The sequence below is a fragment of the Choloepus didactylus genome, chromosome 2 (assembly GCF_015220235.1).
Source record: "Choloepus didactylus isolate mChoDid1 chromosome 2, mChoDid1.pri, whole genome shotgun sequence".
Classification (NCBI taxonomy): Eukaryota; Metazoa; Chordata; class Mammalia; order Pilosa; family Megalonychidae; genus Choloepus; species Choloepus didactylus.
Window position 1 is genome coordinate 178,656,037 of NC_051308.1, and position 16,760 is coordinate 178,672,796.

A 16,760-nucleotide genomic window follows, 5' to 3' on the forward strand; every position below is an offset into this window, starting at 1 on the left:
AGGTTTATGGTAAACACCTTTAACTTATAAACAGTCTATCTTTAATACATATTATATTATTTCACATATATTATAAGAAGCTTTTCTTCCGCCAACCTTTGTGCTATCTTTGCCATACATTTTCCTTTTACATATCTTATAAAGCCTACCCTATATCATTACTACTTTTGTTTAAAGAGTCATTTACCTTTTAAAGAGATTTAAATAAGAAAAACATATATTTATTCATGTAGTTATAATTTACAGTGTTCTTCATTCCTTTATGTAGAGCCATGTTCTCATATGTTATAATTTTCCTTCTGTCTGAAGGAATTTCTGTAACTTTTTTTTGCAGTGTGGGTCTGCTGATGATGGTGATGTTGTCTTTCAGCTTTTGTATGTCTGAAAATATCTTTATTTCATCTTCCTTCTTGAAAGATATTTTCTCTGGGTATAGAATTCTAGGATGACAACTTTTTAAAGATGTTGCTTGATTTTTTTTTCTACTTGCACTGTTTCCAAGAAACCTGTCTAATTTCCTGTGTGTGTAACATATCTTTTTTTCCTCTGGCTGCTCTTTGTCATTGCTTTTGAGCAATATGCTTATGTGTGCTTTGATGTAATTTTCTTCATATTTCATTCTCTGAACTTCTTGGACAAACAGGTTTATTGTTTACATCAAATCTGGGAAAAAATTTTGACCATTAATTCTTCAAATATTTGTCTGTTCCCCTCTGCTCTTTTCCTTGGGGACTCAAAACTACACATATACTAGACTGAAGTTATCCCACAGCCCACTGATGTTATGTTCTTTTTTCACTCTTTGCTTCAACTTGGACTGTTTCTGTTTCTATGTTTTCAAGTTCATTCATCTTTCTTTCTGCAGTGTCCAATCTGCCATTGCCCTCATCTGCTGTAGTTTTCATCTCATACATTGTAGTTTCCATCTCTAGAAACTTGATAAGGGTCTTTTAAAAAATATCTTCCATGTTTCTTTTTAATATTTTGAACATATGGAATGTAGTTGTAATGATTGCTTTAATATATCTGCTAATTGTAACATCTATGTCAGTTCTGGGTCGATTTTGATGGATTATTTTTCTTCATTATGGTTCATATTTTTCTACATTTTTCAGCTCGCCTGGTAATCTTTGACTGCATGCCAGGCATTATGAATTTTACCTTTTTGGGTGCTGGATATTTTTGCATTTCTATAAATATTCTTGAGCTTTGTTTTGGGACTTAGTTAAGTATTTGGGAATAGTTTGATACTTTCAGATCTTGTTTTTAAGATTTGTTTGGCAGGACCAGCACAGCACTTAGCCTGGGGATAATTATGCCTTATTACCAAAGCAAGAACCTCCTGTGTACCCTTCCAAAAGTCCATGACTCTTGAGGCTTTCCAGTGGGGATGGTGGGAACAGGCACAATTCCTGGCCCTGTGTGAATTTTGGGGGCTACTACTTTTAATCCTTTCATGTTCTTTTCTCGGCCTTGGGTATTTTTTTCACTCACATGTACAAATCAATACTCTGCTGAATACTTCAGGGGAATCTCTACAGGTCTCCAGAGTTTTCTTTCTGTGTGTTGTCTGGTGCTCTGTCCTGAGCAGCCCAGACTCTCAGTTCTGTCTCCTCAATTCATAGTCTACAGGGTTCTGACTGGGTTACCCCATCCCATGCTGTGGCCTGGAAACTCTCTCAAGGAAGTAAGTTGGGGCAATCATATGGCACACCTCATTTATTTCCCTCCTCTCATGGATCACTGTCCTTCACCTGATGTCCAGTGTCTTGAAAATTGTTTCATAGATTTGGTCCATTTTTATATTGTTTCACATGGCAGGGTAAATCCATCCTGTCACTTCATCTTGGGCAGAAGCAGAAATCTCAAAGGATTATTCTTTGGGAAAAAGTAAATACTTAAATTGAGTATTGATAACTGATCCTTGTGCCAGTTCTGCAGTTCTAAGTTCAGGAGTGTACTTTCTAGGGAAATCTAGGTTAACAAATGAAAACTTGGCTCATATATATGGGCCCCATAGTCACCTTGTATACCATGTAACCCTGAGATTGATGAGACAAACAAGACTCAGGTGAAGTGGTCCCTGATAGGCATCCAAAATTGCTTATGTAAAGAATTACTATAGCTTTATAGGTATATGCTAGGTTTGGGGTAGAGGTGGGGGCAGATGAGCTTCCTGAAATTGTCATATGGTCCTCCCTCATGCAAATGTTATCATCTATAACTTTATACTGTTGTGGATGAGAATTTTTGGTTTTTGGAAGTTTGCCTCTCCATCTCTTCTGTACAATATTGCTGATCTCTCAGTTTAAGTGCCAATGCTGCTGTCTTCTTTTCCCATCATTTAGATCCGTAAGCTTTCCTTAATTTACCCAATTGGTGCTGAGTCTGGACTTCCCCTCAAACTGAATTTTACTCTTGACATTTGTCAATACATGGACAGTCAGAATATTACTTGGAAACTTCAGGAGAAAACAATAACTAGCCAGAGTTTTTGTTAAATTAGGTTTCAGCACCTACCATCCCTCAGTACTTTCTTGTTTGCAGTGGTGGCACAAATGTCACTCAACTGGTAAGGAATCTGCTTGGTTTCCTTTCCAGGTTGCTTGAAATAAGATCTAAGTGGTGTTTTGGTGGGGGATAAAGTTTCTGTTTTGAAAGCAAGTCAGTGGAGGGGAGGAGGCAGCACTTATTAAGTCAACAAACATTTATTGTGTCTTAACTATGTAAGTTTTTTGTGAGTAAGGTGGCATTTAAAAATAAGCAAAACAGCACCTGACATCAAAGAGCTTACAGGGTCAGGTGGAAGGTAGGAGAAAGGCAGATGCCAATACAAGAAGCACCTCAAATGCATTACATTTCAATACTGCATCTCAGTTGTCAGAGCCAGACTTTTGCTGACATTAATCCATCCAGTGTCTAAGGTGATCTGAAATTTTCCACATACAAATTAGTATTTTCCAACTATACTCACTAAAGGAAAATCCTACCAGCATGCAGTACAGCTACATTTCATGTGAGTTTGAATTAGGTAATTTTTAAATAGTGTGAAAAGTAAGTATTAATCAACTTCTACTTTATGAATAAAATTTGAAATCATTTGAATCTCCACAAATGAGATATTTATCAAAACCAGAAAAATTTCAAAGTCAGCTGGCCAAGTGACTTAAAAAATGAGTTCTCCCTATTGCTAAGGGCAGCACCATATTAGTTGGCCATTTGAATGATCTGTGTCATCAGGAGTGCAGGAGTCACAGAAAATGTGACTTTTGCTTACTGTCTTGATAACCAGTCCCATGGGTTTCTTTTCAAGCATGCTCTGTGTACATGCAGTGTTCTTTATTTGTGATCCCCTTTCACTGACTCATCTAGTAGGCAAATCCTTTCAATATTTGAAGACTCAGTTAAAAGGAAGCCTTTCTGAAGGCCTCCTTAAAAATTCTCTCCATCCAGCCTTCTGTAGTTTTTCCTTTCCCTAGGTTCCCAGAGAAACATGTATAGATCTGTTTTGGAAAATTGTTCTGTAGTTTCTTGCACAAACATTACCTACTATTGTGAAGGCAAGAATTACATCCTAGGTTCTATTTCTGGAGATGAAAGGTGCAAAACACAGAACCTAATACAGAGTGGAACTCAACAGAATGTCTTCATATAAATTCATACATTTAACAATTATAGATCGGATGCCTATACAATGTACCAGGCACTGGAACTGGCATTGGCAGTGAGAAAGAAGACAAACATGATCCTGCCCAAACTTCCAGTTTAAGTAGGAGGACAGGCACTGAATAAATAATTAAAAGGATGATGATAAGGAAAGGAAAAGATATAGCTGAAAAAGTTTTTCTCAGGGATTAAACAATTAATCCCTGACCCTTATTTATCAGGACAGGGTCATTCAAACAGCAGTTCCGTAGCTTAGAACAGGAGACGTTTCCTCACCTAGTAGCAAGGATCAAGGAGTTCTCTGCCTATGAACTACTGAGAAAGACTCATGTCAAGAATATCTGTTCAGGTACTCTGAATACTCAGGGAAAGAGTGTAACCATATCTGAATAGATTGTATATCATAGTATATAATAATCAAAGTAGTAGAATTTGGTTTCCTGTGTATGGTCTGAAAACAAATGGGGAAAGCTTTGATGCAGGATGAGAGGGAACCATTAGGCAAAAGCAAATCCAAATGCCTTTTCTACATTGTTCCTCTTTTTGTGCTGTGGTTGGCTCTTTTTCCACTTGGTAATCAAACTTGAGCTGTTCCCTTGAAAACGAATCACAAAGGAAAAGCAATTAAGATGATTCATTGCCTACAGATGAAATTGAATCTAGAAAAATGTCAGTTCATGATCTGTTCATAAATTTCAGAACACATGATTTCAATGAAATATAGTGGCTCTCCCATCTACCAATGTACAGGATATTCTACAATTATTTATGGCAATATAATTGAAAACAGACTCACTATATACAGGCATCCATAAATCAAAGGCTCACAGTTAACTTGGAAGGGCATAACAAAAGCACTAATATTAATTTGGCTCAAGTGCCCTATTGTTGGAGTGTAAAGATCATGGACACCAGGCTGACTGGTGTAGACCTCCCCACATATCTGTCTTAGTGTTTTGGGGAAATCAAAACAGAATGAGGAACTTCATGTGTATAGCAACAGGCCCAACAGACTGACAGGCTGTTACACCACTTCTTGTGATTTTTATTTTTTTGAATTATTAAGGACATTTCAACTTCCTTTTCACCATATCTACGCCTTTCCTATGGCTGATTTCAGATTATATTTATGCACATCTTACTTTCCATATCAACCATTTAAATCATTATGTCCAGCATAATGTCAGACACATAGCAGCCAGTCTGTCAAGATTAGGTGAGTAATTAAACTCAACTCATTCAGCAAATATGCACTGAATCCTCCATTCCAGATACTGTTTTAGGTGCTGAGTATACAGCAGTGGACAAAACAGACAAAATCCCAGGTCACACGGAGCTTAAATTCTGGTGGAGGAAGAGACAGACAATGGACAACTGAATAAATATGTAACATGCTAAGTAGAAAGAAAAGATACGGAGAAAGAGGAAGGAAGTGTTGATTGGGGTGGGGAAGAATGTTGCCAATTTATGTAGGGTGGGCAGGGAAGTTCTTTTCAATAAATTTCCTGAATTATCATGAAGGAAGTGAGGGGATAAGTCACTCAGATATCTGGGAGATTTCACCAAGCCAGCAGGAGCAACAAGTGAAAGGATCCTGAAGTGCAGACAGGATTAGGCTAATGGAAAATAAAGAGCCAGGAGGCCAGCGTGGCTAGAGTGGAGTGAATGAGGTATGTGATAGAGACAAGTTCAGCGATAAAGAAGGGAGTGGGGGTGATAAGATCAGTGGGGTGGCAACTGGGGGTGGGGATTGGAGGGATCATAAAGGGCCTTGTAAACCATTATAAAGCATTTGGTTTTTACTTTGAACTATACAGGAGGGTTGTGAGCAGAGGAGTGACATCATATGTTGAGAATAGACTTTAGCGGGGCAAAAGTAGAAGAAGAGAGACCAATGAGGTCTTCCTGAATAATTTGGGGAATGAATGAATGAATGAAAGTCAATGAGTAAGCAGACGAAATTCCTTCCTTCCTTCTTGTGTGTTTCCCAAGGTTTTTCACTCAGGGATATACTCTTCACATATCTGACTGTTCTTTTTTTTTTTTAAAGTGTGTTTCTGCCCACTTTTCTCAATTAAAGCCAGGCTGAATTTCTAAGTTATAGGTCAGTCAGTAATAAGTAGTGCTTAGAACTGATATGGCAGAAAGTTATGAAAATTCTTTGTTCAAATAAGATTCTATGGAACAAAAATGTCTTTATGAAGTCTACATAGAACTCATGGTGTTTACTTGCACTAACAGTTCAAATGCGTGCTCTGTATGCGGCAATTTCTCTTGATACCTGGATGAGGCAAATGGTGTTTGTGTTTTGAAGATGAAAGAGAAAGGACATGGGGAGAAACCAGACTTCACAGTGTTTGCTTCTCTACAATATCTGGGTCTGGAATAAAACCCAGATGTCGTATAGGTACATGACAGGGAGGTTGACAGATCCCAGTGGCTGGATAGGGCACTTAAAGGTAGAGTTCTTAATTATATTAGTTTCCCAGCGTAATATTATTAGATTTAGACTTTAAAAATCTAGTTGTTTCTGAAGTGTAAGATGATCTACAATTAGTTATACAGATTCTGATTTAAAATATATGTGGAAATCCAAGATCTAATTATACTTATCACTGTTCTGAAAATTAATTTTTTTTCTGTCTTTCTTATTGCCATAGGTTTTCCAAACCATTTTCCTTATAAGTAAAAAAATGAAGAGCAATTCTTCCCTCACCTATGTGTGTCCTTTGATTATCCCTCAAATTCAGACTTGGAATTGTATTGACACACTTAGAAATCAAAACCAGTTTGGTTTAGGTGTTTAGTTTTCAGTGTATACCAGTAATCACTCTTAAGATATTTTCATTTTTTTGAATCATGAACCCCTTTGTGAAATCGATGAATGCTATAGACCTTCTGAATGGAAAAATGCATATGCGCACACACATACAAGATACGTGTGCATATCTTGTGTCAGGAAAACCTAGTTTCAGGGATACAACCTAGTCCACAGACTTCCCAAATCCTGTGCCTGGAACTTCTTACAGAGAGGTAAAATATTCAATTATATCACATATGCACTCAGGTCAAGTCCAAAAGGCAAATGGGTTCAATGACTGCTACTGAATCAGGCTTATGTAAATAAAGTGTAGTGCATGTTTCCCTAGAATTTTTACTTTGTTGTGATTACAATGCTTTGTTGACAGTTTTTTTCCTTAGAGTAAAGGTAGCATATAACTTTTCTCTTGCTAACCTGGATGTTTGAGGAAAGTTTTTGTTTTTTTCCTCCCAGCTTCTCATTCCATTACACCCTTGTTCAATTTAAATGTGGGTAATTCCCATCGAGGAATAATTAAGACACTAAAAGGTATGATCTGGGCTTTCACTTTTGTGAGATAATAAGTTTTCTCATTGTTGACAAAATTGTGTTAGGGTTTTCTGTTGCTCACAGCCAAAGCTGAATTAAAGATCTCTGTACAGTAAGATACTAGATTACTGGAGATTTAGACACATTTTTAGAAATCTGAATTTATCTTCCTAATTAAATTTTCTTCTTTATTCTAGGAGTGCCACCTGTTATTGTTAACTGGGTTTTGTTTTAGTTTTAAGACAAGGAATGAAATTTTTAGTATGGCCCCCACTGGATAAGATAGAGCTTGGAGAATACTGTGGACCAAGCCCCAGGCTTACTTGCTTGGATCTGCTCCTTTGAAGTAGGCATTGACTGTTTCTGTAAATGCTGCTGCAACAGGAAGGGTGTCCTGGGCTCCCATGGTTAGGGGACTGGGTCCCCTGGAAGAACCTGTATGAAATGAAAAACTTTCATTTATTATGGGTACAGGAGTCATCTTAGTATATCTGGAACCAAAAGCCCATTAAAGGGTTAAAAGATGGAATCTATTTTTGAAAAAAAAATGTAATGTACTAAGAACAATAAGTCTTAATATTCAACATGGAGCTCAAGTATTTAAAAGGAAATATTTGGCTGGTTTACAGACACAGAGACGTGAAATTAATTCAATTATGTATTTTGTTCCAGAAAAAATCCAAGCAGAACAACATCATAGGGATTTTCAGATGTTTTTCACAAAGCACAAGGCAGTATTTGCATGACAGTTTGTACAGCAGGTGGTTTATAAAGAAAGTCATAAAGCTTTCGGTGTGGGCATTCAGCCTATGCAATCGACCATACTCAAAACTATTTGTGTTTCTTGGTTTTGAAGAGATACACTTGACTAAGTGGTTTCATGTGACGCATTGTCCTTTTCTGGGTTCTTTCAATTTCAAGAACCCCAGTTACTCTCAGATTAAGTAAACTCAAGTTTACATGTCCCAAAAGATACCCAACCAATATCTACTCCACTGACTCAGCACAAACACATAAATGTACCAATTCATAATGTTACAAATAATAGCAGCTCTCAGGTTGATTGAACACCTACATACAGGCACTGCACTAGGTGCCTTACATGAATTATCCCTCAAGCCCCACGTCAGCCCTGTGGGACAGGCATTATTATGACCATTTTACTGAAGCTTAAACAGGCAAGTGACTTGCCCAAGATCATGGGGTTAGTTAAAGGCAAAACAAAAATTCAAACCAAGATTTGCCTAATCCAAAGCTCATGTTTTTAACACTGTACTATACCATACAGCGTGTCTAAATGGACCATTTTCCTGAATTGTTTGGATATAACTTGTAGCTTCCAAAAGGAGCAAAGTTTAGAATTATTGTCTCTGTTATTAATCTCTAGGCATGTACCAAAGTAAAATTTTAGTAACTCCAAGGTATTTAATTATGCCACACTCTCATGGATTCCTTTCCTTACCAAACAAAACTCATTTACTCCTCTCCATACCAGGCATAGACTACCTACTCTGATGTGATGCTTGTTTTCTTTTGCCTTCAGTAACCTTTGTCTTCTTCTTTAACTATTAAAAATCTACCTTTGAATACCTCCACCCTCAGTGATGTTTTCCTTGAATTCTAGCCCATGCTAGTCTCTCTCCGTGTTCTCTCTTCCCTTGTCTTTTAATACCTGGGAATTGATAATTGATCATTTATTTAACAAACATGTTTGATATCTACTGTACGCCAGGCCACTGTCGTAGGTGCTGGGAATTCAAAGATAAATTGTACATGGTTCTTGTCTTCAAGGAATTACAGTTCAATGTGCTAGAATCATTGTTAACAACATCAATCATGATCATCATCGTCACCATCCACTACAAGCAATACTTCCACCCGTTTTAGTTTCCCAGTTGCCAAAACAAATACCATGCAATGAGTTGGCTTAAACAATGAGACTTTATTGGCTGATGGTTTTGAGGCTAAATGAAGTACAAAATTAAGTTGTCATCAAGGCAATGCTTTCTCTCAGAAGACTGTGGCATTGTGGGCTGTCTGCTGATGATCTGCGGTCTTTGGTTTTTCGGTTACAGGGCACTAGGTGCCTTACATGAATTATCTTTTAAGCCCCATGTCAGCCCTGTGGGACAGGCATTATTATTACCATTTTACTGAAGAAGAAACTGAAGCTTAAAGAGGCAAGTGACTTGCCCAAGATCATGGGGTTAGTAACCTGATTTATTTGGGCCACACCTTAACTGAAGTAATATCTTGAAGAAAGCTTATTTACAATGGATCCAACCCACAGGAATGGATTAAGTTTAAGAACATATGTTTCTGGGATACATAGCTCCAAGTCACCAGAATTCATATTATTTGTTACATATTTGTGATGCATTTTACATATATACATACATTTATGAAGTAAGCGTTATCTTCATTTTGTAGTTGATGCAACCAAGGCTCAAAGAGTTTGTATAACTTGCTCATTATTGCATAGCTGGTGTGCAGAGAAGTGAAGATTGGCACTGGGGTATATATCAGTTCAAAGTTGAGGCTCTGAGCATCGTATTGCTTTGCTTCCTTAGCAGAGGACAAGCTAACAATTACAGTACCATGGGTCTTATAGTGAGTCTCATGGTGACTGTTAAGAGTATCCATGTCTATGTCTTTGCTGCCCACAAGACTGTAAATTTCTAGAAGGAAGGAACCATGACATGGGCTGCTTTTTCCACAGTCCCTAAAACAGAACCAGGATTATGCTGACCTTTCATTGAAAAAATGTTAAATTATCCATTATTGTACCTAAGAAAGGTAAAGTTTATGACCAGTTAGAAATGAAGAAAGCACACTAAACAGAAGTCATTATTTTGTAGTAGTGTTGCTAGAATTAGTTGCTCAATTATTAGTTCAATTATTTATTGAGTGACTAGTAGGTACTGGAGAAGAATGGTTTCCCCAACCACTGGTTAATGTTGGGCCTGGGTGCTGAGAGAACTGGAGTCCCACCATATAAAAAGGTCATAGCCACCATATGAAGAGGTAGGTAGATCTGCAATCAAATAATGAGTGATTTAATAAATGTTTTACCATAAGAGTGGCATGAGCAAAGCTTTATGAAAGCTCACAGGAAGAAGCATTGAATGCTGCTTGGAAAGAAAGATCAGGAAAGATTTCACTGAGAAGGTGACACTGGAGCTGAGGTTTGAGGAAGACTAGGATCTCACAAGCAGGAGAAGGAAGAAGGTTCAGCATGTGAGTAGGTATGGAATTGAGCAAACACATGGAATTTTGAGAAATCACAGAAGTGTGCTATTGTTTGTGTGCTTGTGAGTATTGGGGGGTAAGACATGGAGACACGGCTTTGCTGATAGGAATTACAACATAAAGCACCTTGTATAAATATTTCAGAAAGATTATCTTTATAAGTGATTTATAGGCATTAAAATCAGTTACTTTTTGGTAATCTAATACAAATCTATGGATACTTTTCAGAGTAAAGTGTACATGTAAACAACATATTATATATAATTTGAAGTAGAGTCATAAAGTTCTTCAAGTTCTTGGGGGTCCTAGGACTAAAGTTAAGAACATCTACCATAGAAGATGGGAGGTCTCTGAAGTATTTGAAACAGGGTGCCTCCAATGGGGGTTGAATTTTAGAACACTCCAGGATGTATTAGTGAGGAAGACAATAATGTAGGTGAGGAAACTCTAAGAAAGAAAAAAGATAAAAGTGATGAGAAATGAGGCTGTTAGTAGATAAAGGGAAAGCCACGGGTATAGTATTTTTCAGTTCTCCAAAACATTTAATAAAGTCTTCCAGGACAATCTTGTGAATAAAATGGTGAAAGCTGAGTGGATAATAGTCTTGCCAAGTGAATTGATAGATGAATCACAGTATCCCATGAGCATAAGTAGGTGGTATCAGTGGTTCTATGTTGTTGGAGATTGAATTATACCCTCCACAAAAAACATGTTCAAGTCTAATCTACATTCTTGGGGGTATAAATAGGCCCTGTGAAAATGCTGTCATTAGTTAAGTTGTGGACTCATTTGTGATTAGGGTCTTCAAAGATCCTATTTAAATGAGGCCAATTTGAATCAGAGTGGGCCTTAATCCATATGACTGGACTTTTTTAAGGCACAGGAAATTTGGGTGCAGTCAGTCAACAGAAGCCAGAAGTAAGGAGAAGCCAGATAATGGAGCAGATCGCCATGTGACGGAGGTAGAGTTGCAAGTCAAGGAACCTCAAGGATTGTGCAAGCCAACACCAGAAAACTACAGACTGTGAGAAAGTTTGGCTTTGTGGAGACCTTGATTTTGGACTTCTAGCCTCTAAAACTGAGACAATAAATTCCTGTTGCTTAAGCCAACAAACGTGTGGTATGTGTCATAGAAGCCCTGACAAACTAAGACATATGTCCACTGGGAAGTCTCTAGTGGAATGCCCCAGAGATTAGTCCTTAGTCCAGTCTCTTCAGTGCCTTGGATAAAGTCAGAAAAGATGCTGAGAGATGGCACACTATAACGGACAAGAGCATGATATTTGGTATCAGACGTCGCTGTATAGTCTTGTCCCTGCCACTTGTTAACTATATGATTTTTGGCAGGGATGATGAAATAATACCTACTTCATAGACCTGTTCTGAATATGAAACATGGTAAAGAACTTAGCACAGTGTATGGTCCATGTCAGTACTCAGTAATCATTAGATAGTTTTATGTTTGTTATCACATTTTCAGATAACACAAAAGTTATCTTAAATAATGACAGACTCATTGAAAGTACTCCGTTATCTCACAGTTTAGAACACTGAGCTGAAACTGATCAGAAAAAATATCAGTAAGAACAAATGTGAGATTCTTATATATCAAGATAAAACATTAATCAAACAATTGTGTTTTGGGGGACACTGACTTGGTAGAAGAACATGTGGAAAAGTATTGGGGTTTTAGTTGGTCATCAACTTTCTATTGTTGGATTCTGGACATTTCACCTAACTTGGGCTGCATCAGTGGATGAGGAATAGACAGCTCACTAGAAATGATGGTTTTGCTGCTTTTTGTTTTTGTTTGTATACTTTGTTTTGAAGTGCATCAGATGCCAACAGAACACTTATCACAAGCTAAAGTCCAAACTCTTCAGTGTAATTATGTATAAGGCCATCTATGGCCTGATCCAGATCTATCCTTCATGACTTGCCTCATTCTACTTCCTCCAGCAACCCCATGGTCTATCTATGATCACCTCTGGGCGCTGTAATACTTCCTTTAGATTTAATCAACAATGCCAGGGAAGGCGAAACACATCAAAATAACAAAAGTTACAAAGAATATTTTTACCTTAAAGGGATCTCTATTTACAAATCCAATTCCTTTACATTCCTATGCATTGCAATTTATATTCCCTTTTGCATTTTACTTTTTTCACTTACTTCATGATTTTCCTTACTGCTAAATGGTCTACATATTTATCATTTTCAACAACTGTATTTTATTCTACAAACATTCTCCGATGTTTGGGCTATTTCTGTAATAATTTTTCTAAATCTATCTTTGTACAAATTGACATTGTTTTCCTTTTTAATTATTTCCTTATGATATAATTTCATTCCTACAAAGTGAGATGACCAAACAAAAGGGTAGATCAATTTCTGATTGCTAAGAATGTCAGATGATTTTACATAAATATTCTACTCAATTAGAATGCTACTAGAAATTAATGAAAGCTGGTTTCCCACAATATGTTAGAATCTATTTAATGGGATTATTGGAAAACAGCACTAAACCCAGACAAGTGACCAAGATGGTGAGAAATTTGAACATCATGGCTTAAGAAAACTAAGGAGGCCTGGAAATTGTTTCCAAATACATGAAATAATATTACCAGACAGTAACTCAGAAAACCAGGGTTCAAGGCCACGGATCTGTAAGTTAATAGTTCCGTGACCTTGGGCCAATCAATTAATCTTAGGCCTCTCAATCATAAAGTAAAGTAAAGGAAACAGAAAACACAATCTTTATATTTTAGGATCCCATGATTTTAAGTTTAGAGAAATAAAAACATTTTTAAACAGGAGGAACAACTTCCTAACAGGGAAATAAGCTGCCTTGAAAACAGTATCTCTTCCCTTAGGGTTTGGGGGATTGCTCCTATTACATGCAAGATAAGGGTAGGACATAAGAAAGTAAACTTTCAGGAAATAAGACAAACATCTGGAAAACCAAATAACAACGTAAAGTTATGTAAACAAGAGCTTAAGACAATAGTTCAAATGTCAGCGTTATGATGTGATTTTACTGCAAGATCAAATCCCAAATGAGTGGCTTAGGTGTTGCTGTTATATGATTTACTGAAAGGAAGCCTGGGCTCGGGGATCATATAGACTTGGGTGTGAATCCTGCCTCCTCCACTTACAAGCTGTATGATAATGGGCAAGCTATTTAATCTCTCCGTGACTTAATTTTCTCAAATTTAAAATGAGGATAATAATAGTTTCCACCTCAAAGGCTTGTGGTGAACTTCAAATAGGGATGACATTTGTAAAGTCTTCACATAATTATTGTTTTGTACTGTTAGCTGTCAGAGTGTGTTTTACTGAGGTTGTTGTGTTAGAGTTGGTTCCTTGAGACTGAATAGACTTTTAAACAGAAAACAAAGAGAGATGATACCACATATGTATTCTTCACTGAGCATGGAGATAGACTAGATTTTTCCCATCCCTTCCATCATCACTAAAATTGTGTCATCATAAGAACAATATATTCTATGCATGCATTCCTGATTTTTCAGGTTATCACATAGGTGGTTACTATATCTATTTAAATTGCTGGATACAGTACTTGGATCAATCGGAGATAAAATTTGCTTCAATACATATTTGTTTTTTGATTCACTCAAATGTGAGTTTATGGCTATGATCTGGCACTGTGTCAGGTGCTGAGGGATACACTGAATGCATGACACACATCTCTTTACAGAGCTGATAGTTCAGAAGGGAAATATAATCCTAACTACAAAGAAATATAAGACTATGTAAAGTCAGAAAAGAGTTTAAGATTATCCTTATTATAATATTCTTGTTAATAATCTTCTATAAAAACTTCAAGGTATTTGAAGAGATAGTATATATTCTTGTGGCTCTTGTTTGTCCTCCAATAATATCAAATATCAAACACTAATGTGACATTATGTTTTTCATACACTGAAGGGATAAATGGGTTCAGCATAATAATCTCTATTTCACTAGCCCAAGGTCACTCTGTTAGTAAGTGGCGATCCTAGGTCTCCTGCCTCTAAAAGCAGCAGCAGAAGCAGCAACTAAAACTTCTATAATTATTGCTACGTACTGGGAATGATTCAAGATGCTATACTTAGATTAACTCTTAATCCTGGTAATAACTCTATGTGGTAAGCACCATTATTATCTCTGTTTTACAGATGGGAAAATTGAGGTTCTGAGTCATTCATTAGCCTTGCTCACAGGCACCCACCTAATAAGGAGTAACAGAACTGGGATGCAAACCTAGGACTGCCTGACTTGTACCCCAAATTCCTACCTACCCTGCTCTAGGAGCACAAAACAAAACTGCATGAGGAATCAGGGGGCCCATTCATGGTACCCCCCAAAAAGAAGACTTGCTGCTGTTAGTTTGTGTACTTTTGACAAAAAAGCAATTCCCAAGTCCTGGAAAGCAATTGTGCACAATTTCTTATGAGGAAAAAGGCACGCACACAGAGTCATCAATGTGTGATGGTATGTTTTCTGAAAGGCAGTTTTCTGTGACTCTCATTACCAAGCAAGGTCACACAAACCCTCACACACAATCTGAGGCTAAAAATTTAAAACCTTACTAACAGTATGACATCTTTAAAAGTAAAGATCCTTAATTCATGGAAGCACTTCATAAGCAGTCAACTAAAATACAAATGTGGGCAGGGAGTACGGACCATTTGTATATGTAAAAATTGTCCAAAGGAGAAAGAGAGAGAGAGGGGTGTTTTAGAAGAAAAGAAAAGGAAGAAATGGAAAAAAAAAAAAAAAAAAAAAAAAGAGGTAGGATATTAAAAAAAAAGTAAAATACTCAGGTACAGAGATTGAATAAGAGAAAAGGAAGTTGACTTAACCAATAAATGAATGTTTGTATCCTGAGTTCAACAGAGATGCCTCATCTCACACCATTGCTACTCAGATCTGTGCATGTAATCAGGATGTGCCTGAAGGAAGCTGGGGACTGGGTAAGGCCTGGCCTCCAGCCTAGGACTGCATCAGAGGGTATGGTCTTCATTTGGTCTTGACTCTGCTTAATCAATACATGACCTTGGACAAGTCAGTCAGTCTAGTTGCACCTGCATTAAGTTTGAACAAAAATATCAGTGATACCAATCTTATCAGACTGTATGGAGGATCTGTACTTAACTAATGAAAGGTGTCAAAGAGCTGCATTTTTTGCCTCTTTTCATCTGAGTTTGGAAACAGTCACCCTGAAAGCACAACCTGGAGTATGAAAGCAGGAGACAGAGGTCTTGTATTTTAAAGGACCATTCCCACTCTTGCAGACTATCACCCAAACAGCTGCCCCATCCACCAAGGCAAACAGCCAGGCCTGCTATAGGCAAGAAGCAAATGGCTCTCATGTCTAGGGATAAGAATGTTCCATCTGGAGTTGAGCCAGCCATAGAATGGTATCATGAAGAATACAAATAATGATATAAAGAGCTAATTTTATGTAGAACACTTAGATGTGGCTGCCACTGTACTGAAGAGTTTAAATGTATAATCTGTTCTATTCTCAAAACATTTCTTTGAAGCACATGCCATTATTATTTACATTTCACCATTGAGGAAATTGAGGTTTAGTGAAATTAAATAACTTGCTTATGGTAACATGCTCTACAGAAATCAGAGGGGCTGGGCCAATTGTCCTCTTAAACCCTACTCTGTATTTCTGAAGTTTGCCCCATTTGCATTAGTAAGCTTTGTTCTGAGGTTAAACTAGATCTATGGCATGCCTTCTCAACGGAAGGCAGTACTGCTGCAAAGGGAGGGAAATTGTTTCTTGGTGGGGGTGAAAAAAATCTTAATTTTTCTATAGACAAAGCACTGCAATACCTTATAGTACATAAACAAATTTACAGTATATATGTGATATAAAAATTGTATTGGGTGGGTGATTATGAGGAAAAAAAGTATAAAAAGCCTCTCTGGGTGGATTGGGGGTCGATGAGTGGAGAATGAAAAAAGGTTGAGAAGCACTGAATTACAGATTTACAATGGCCAAAGATGTGACTGTTCCAGCACAACTCATCAACTCTCTTGGAAAAGACTTTGAGACACTTTTTTTGAAGGTTGATAGTTTCCTTCTTTCTTTAAACTTACACTGAGTGAATAATATCTATGGTGCCATAATTGTCTGTGGTCTTATCAAGGTCCCTGAAAAAAAATCGAGTGAGGATCACACAAAGGGACAGTGTACAGGAAATGGAGGCTTGAGGACTTGGTGAAGCCAGGAGAGGTCTTCTGTCATGAGCAGTTTTGGGGGTCCCCGAGCCCAGACAGGAAATATAGTCAGGAAATTAAAAAGTGAGAAGCTGGAGAGAACCTGGGTCAGGCTTCAAACCAACAGGAGCAAGGCCAGAATACAGTGGTCAGTAGACAGTGACATGAGCCCAGGAGCACCAAGAGAAGGGGCGAGGAGGCAGTTACTGAAGAGGGAGGATTAGATGTTCTAGAAACCACGTCCAAGAATGTTGGGTGG

At 37.5% G+C, this 16,760-nt stretch overlaps 1 protein-coding gene across 22 annotated transcripts in view; it reads right to left on the bottom strand.

The window, feature by feature from the left end:
* Window positions 1-16,760, bottom strand: part of SGIP1 (SH3GL interacting endocytic adaptor 1) — a 220,898-nt gene that overhangs the window by 17,667 nt on the left and 186,471 nt on the right. For all 22 annotated transcript variants that reach the window (XM_037826970.1, XM_037826969.1, XM_037826971.1 and 19 more), the window contains one exon: window positions 7,339-7,450. In XM_037826970.1, the coding sequence (XP_037682898.1) occupies window positions 7,339-7,450 (112 nt within the window). The remainder of the gene's footprint in view (window positions 1-7,338; window positions 7,451-16,760) is intronic.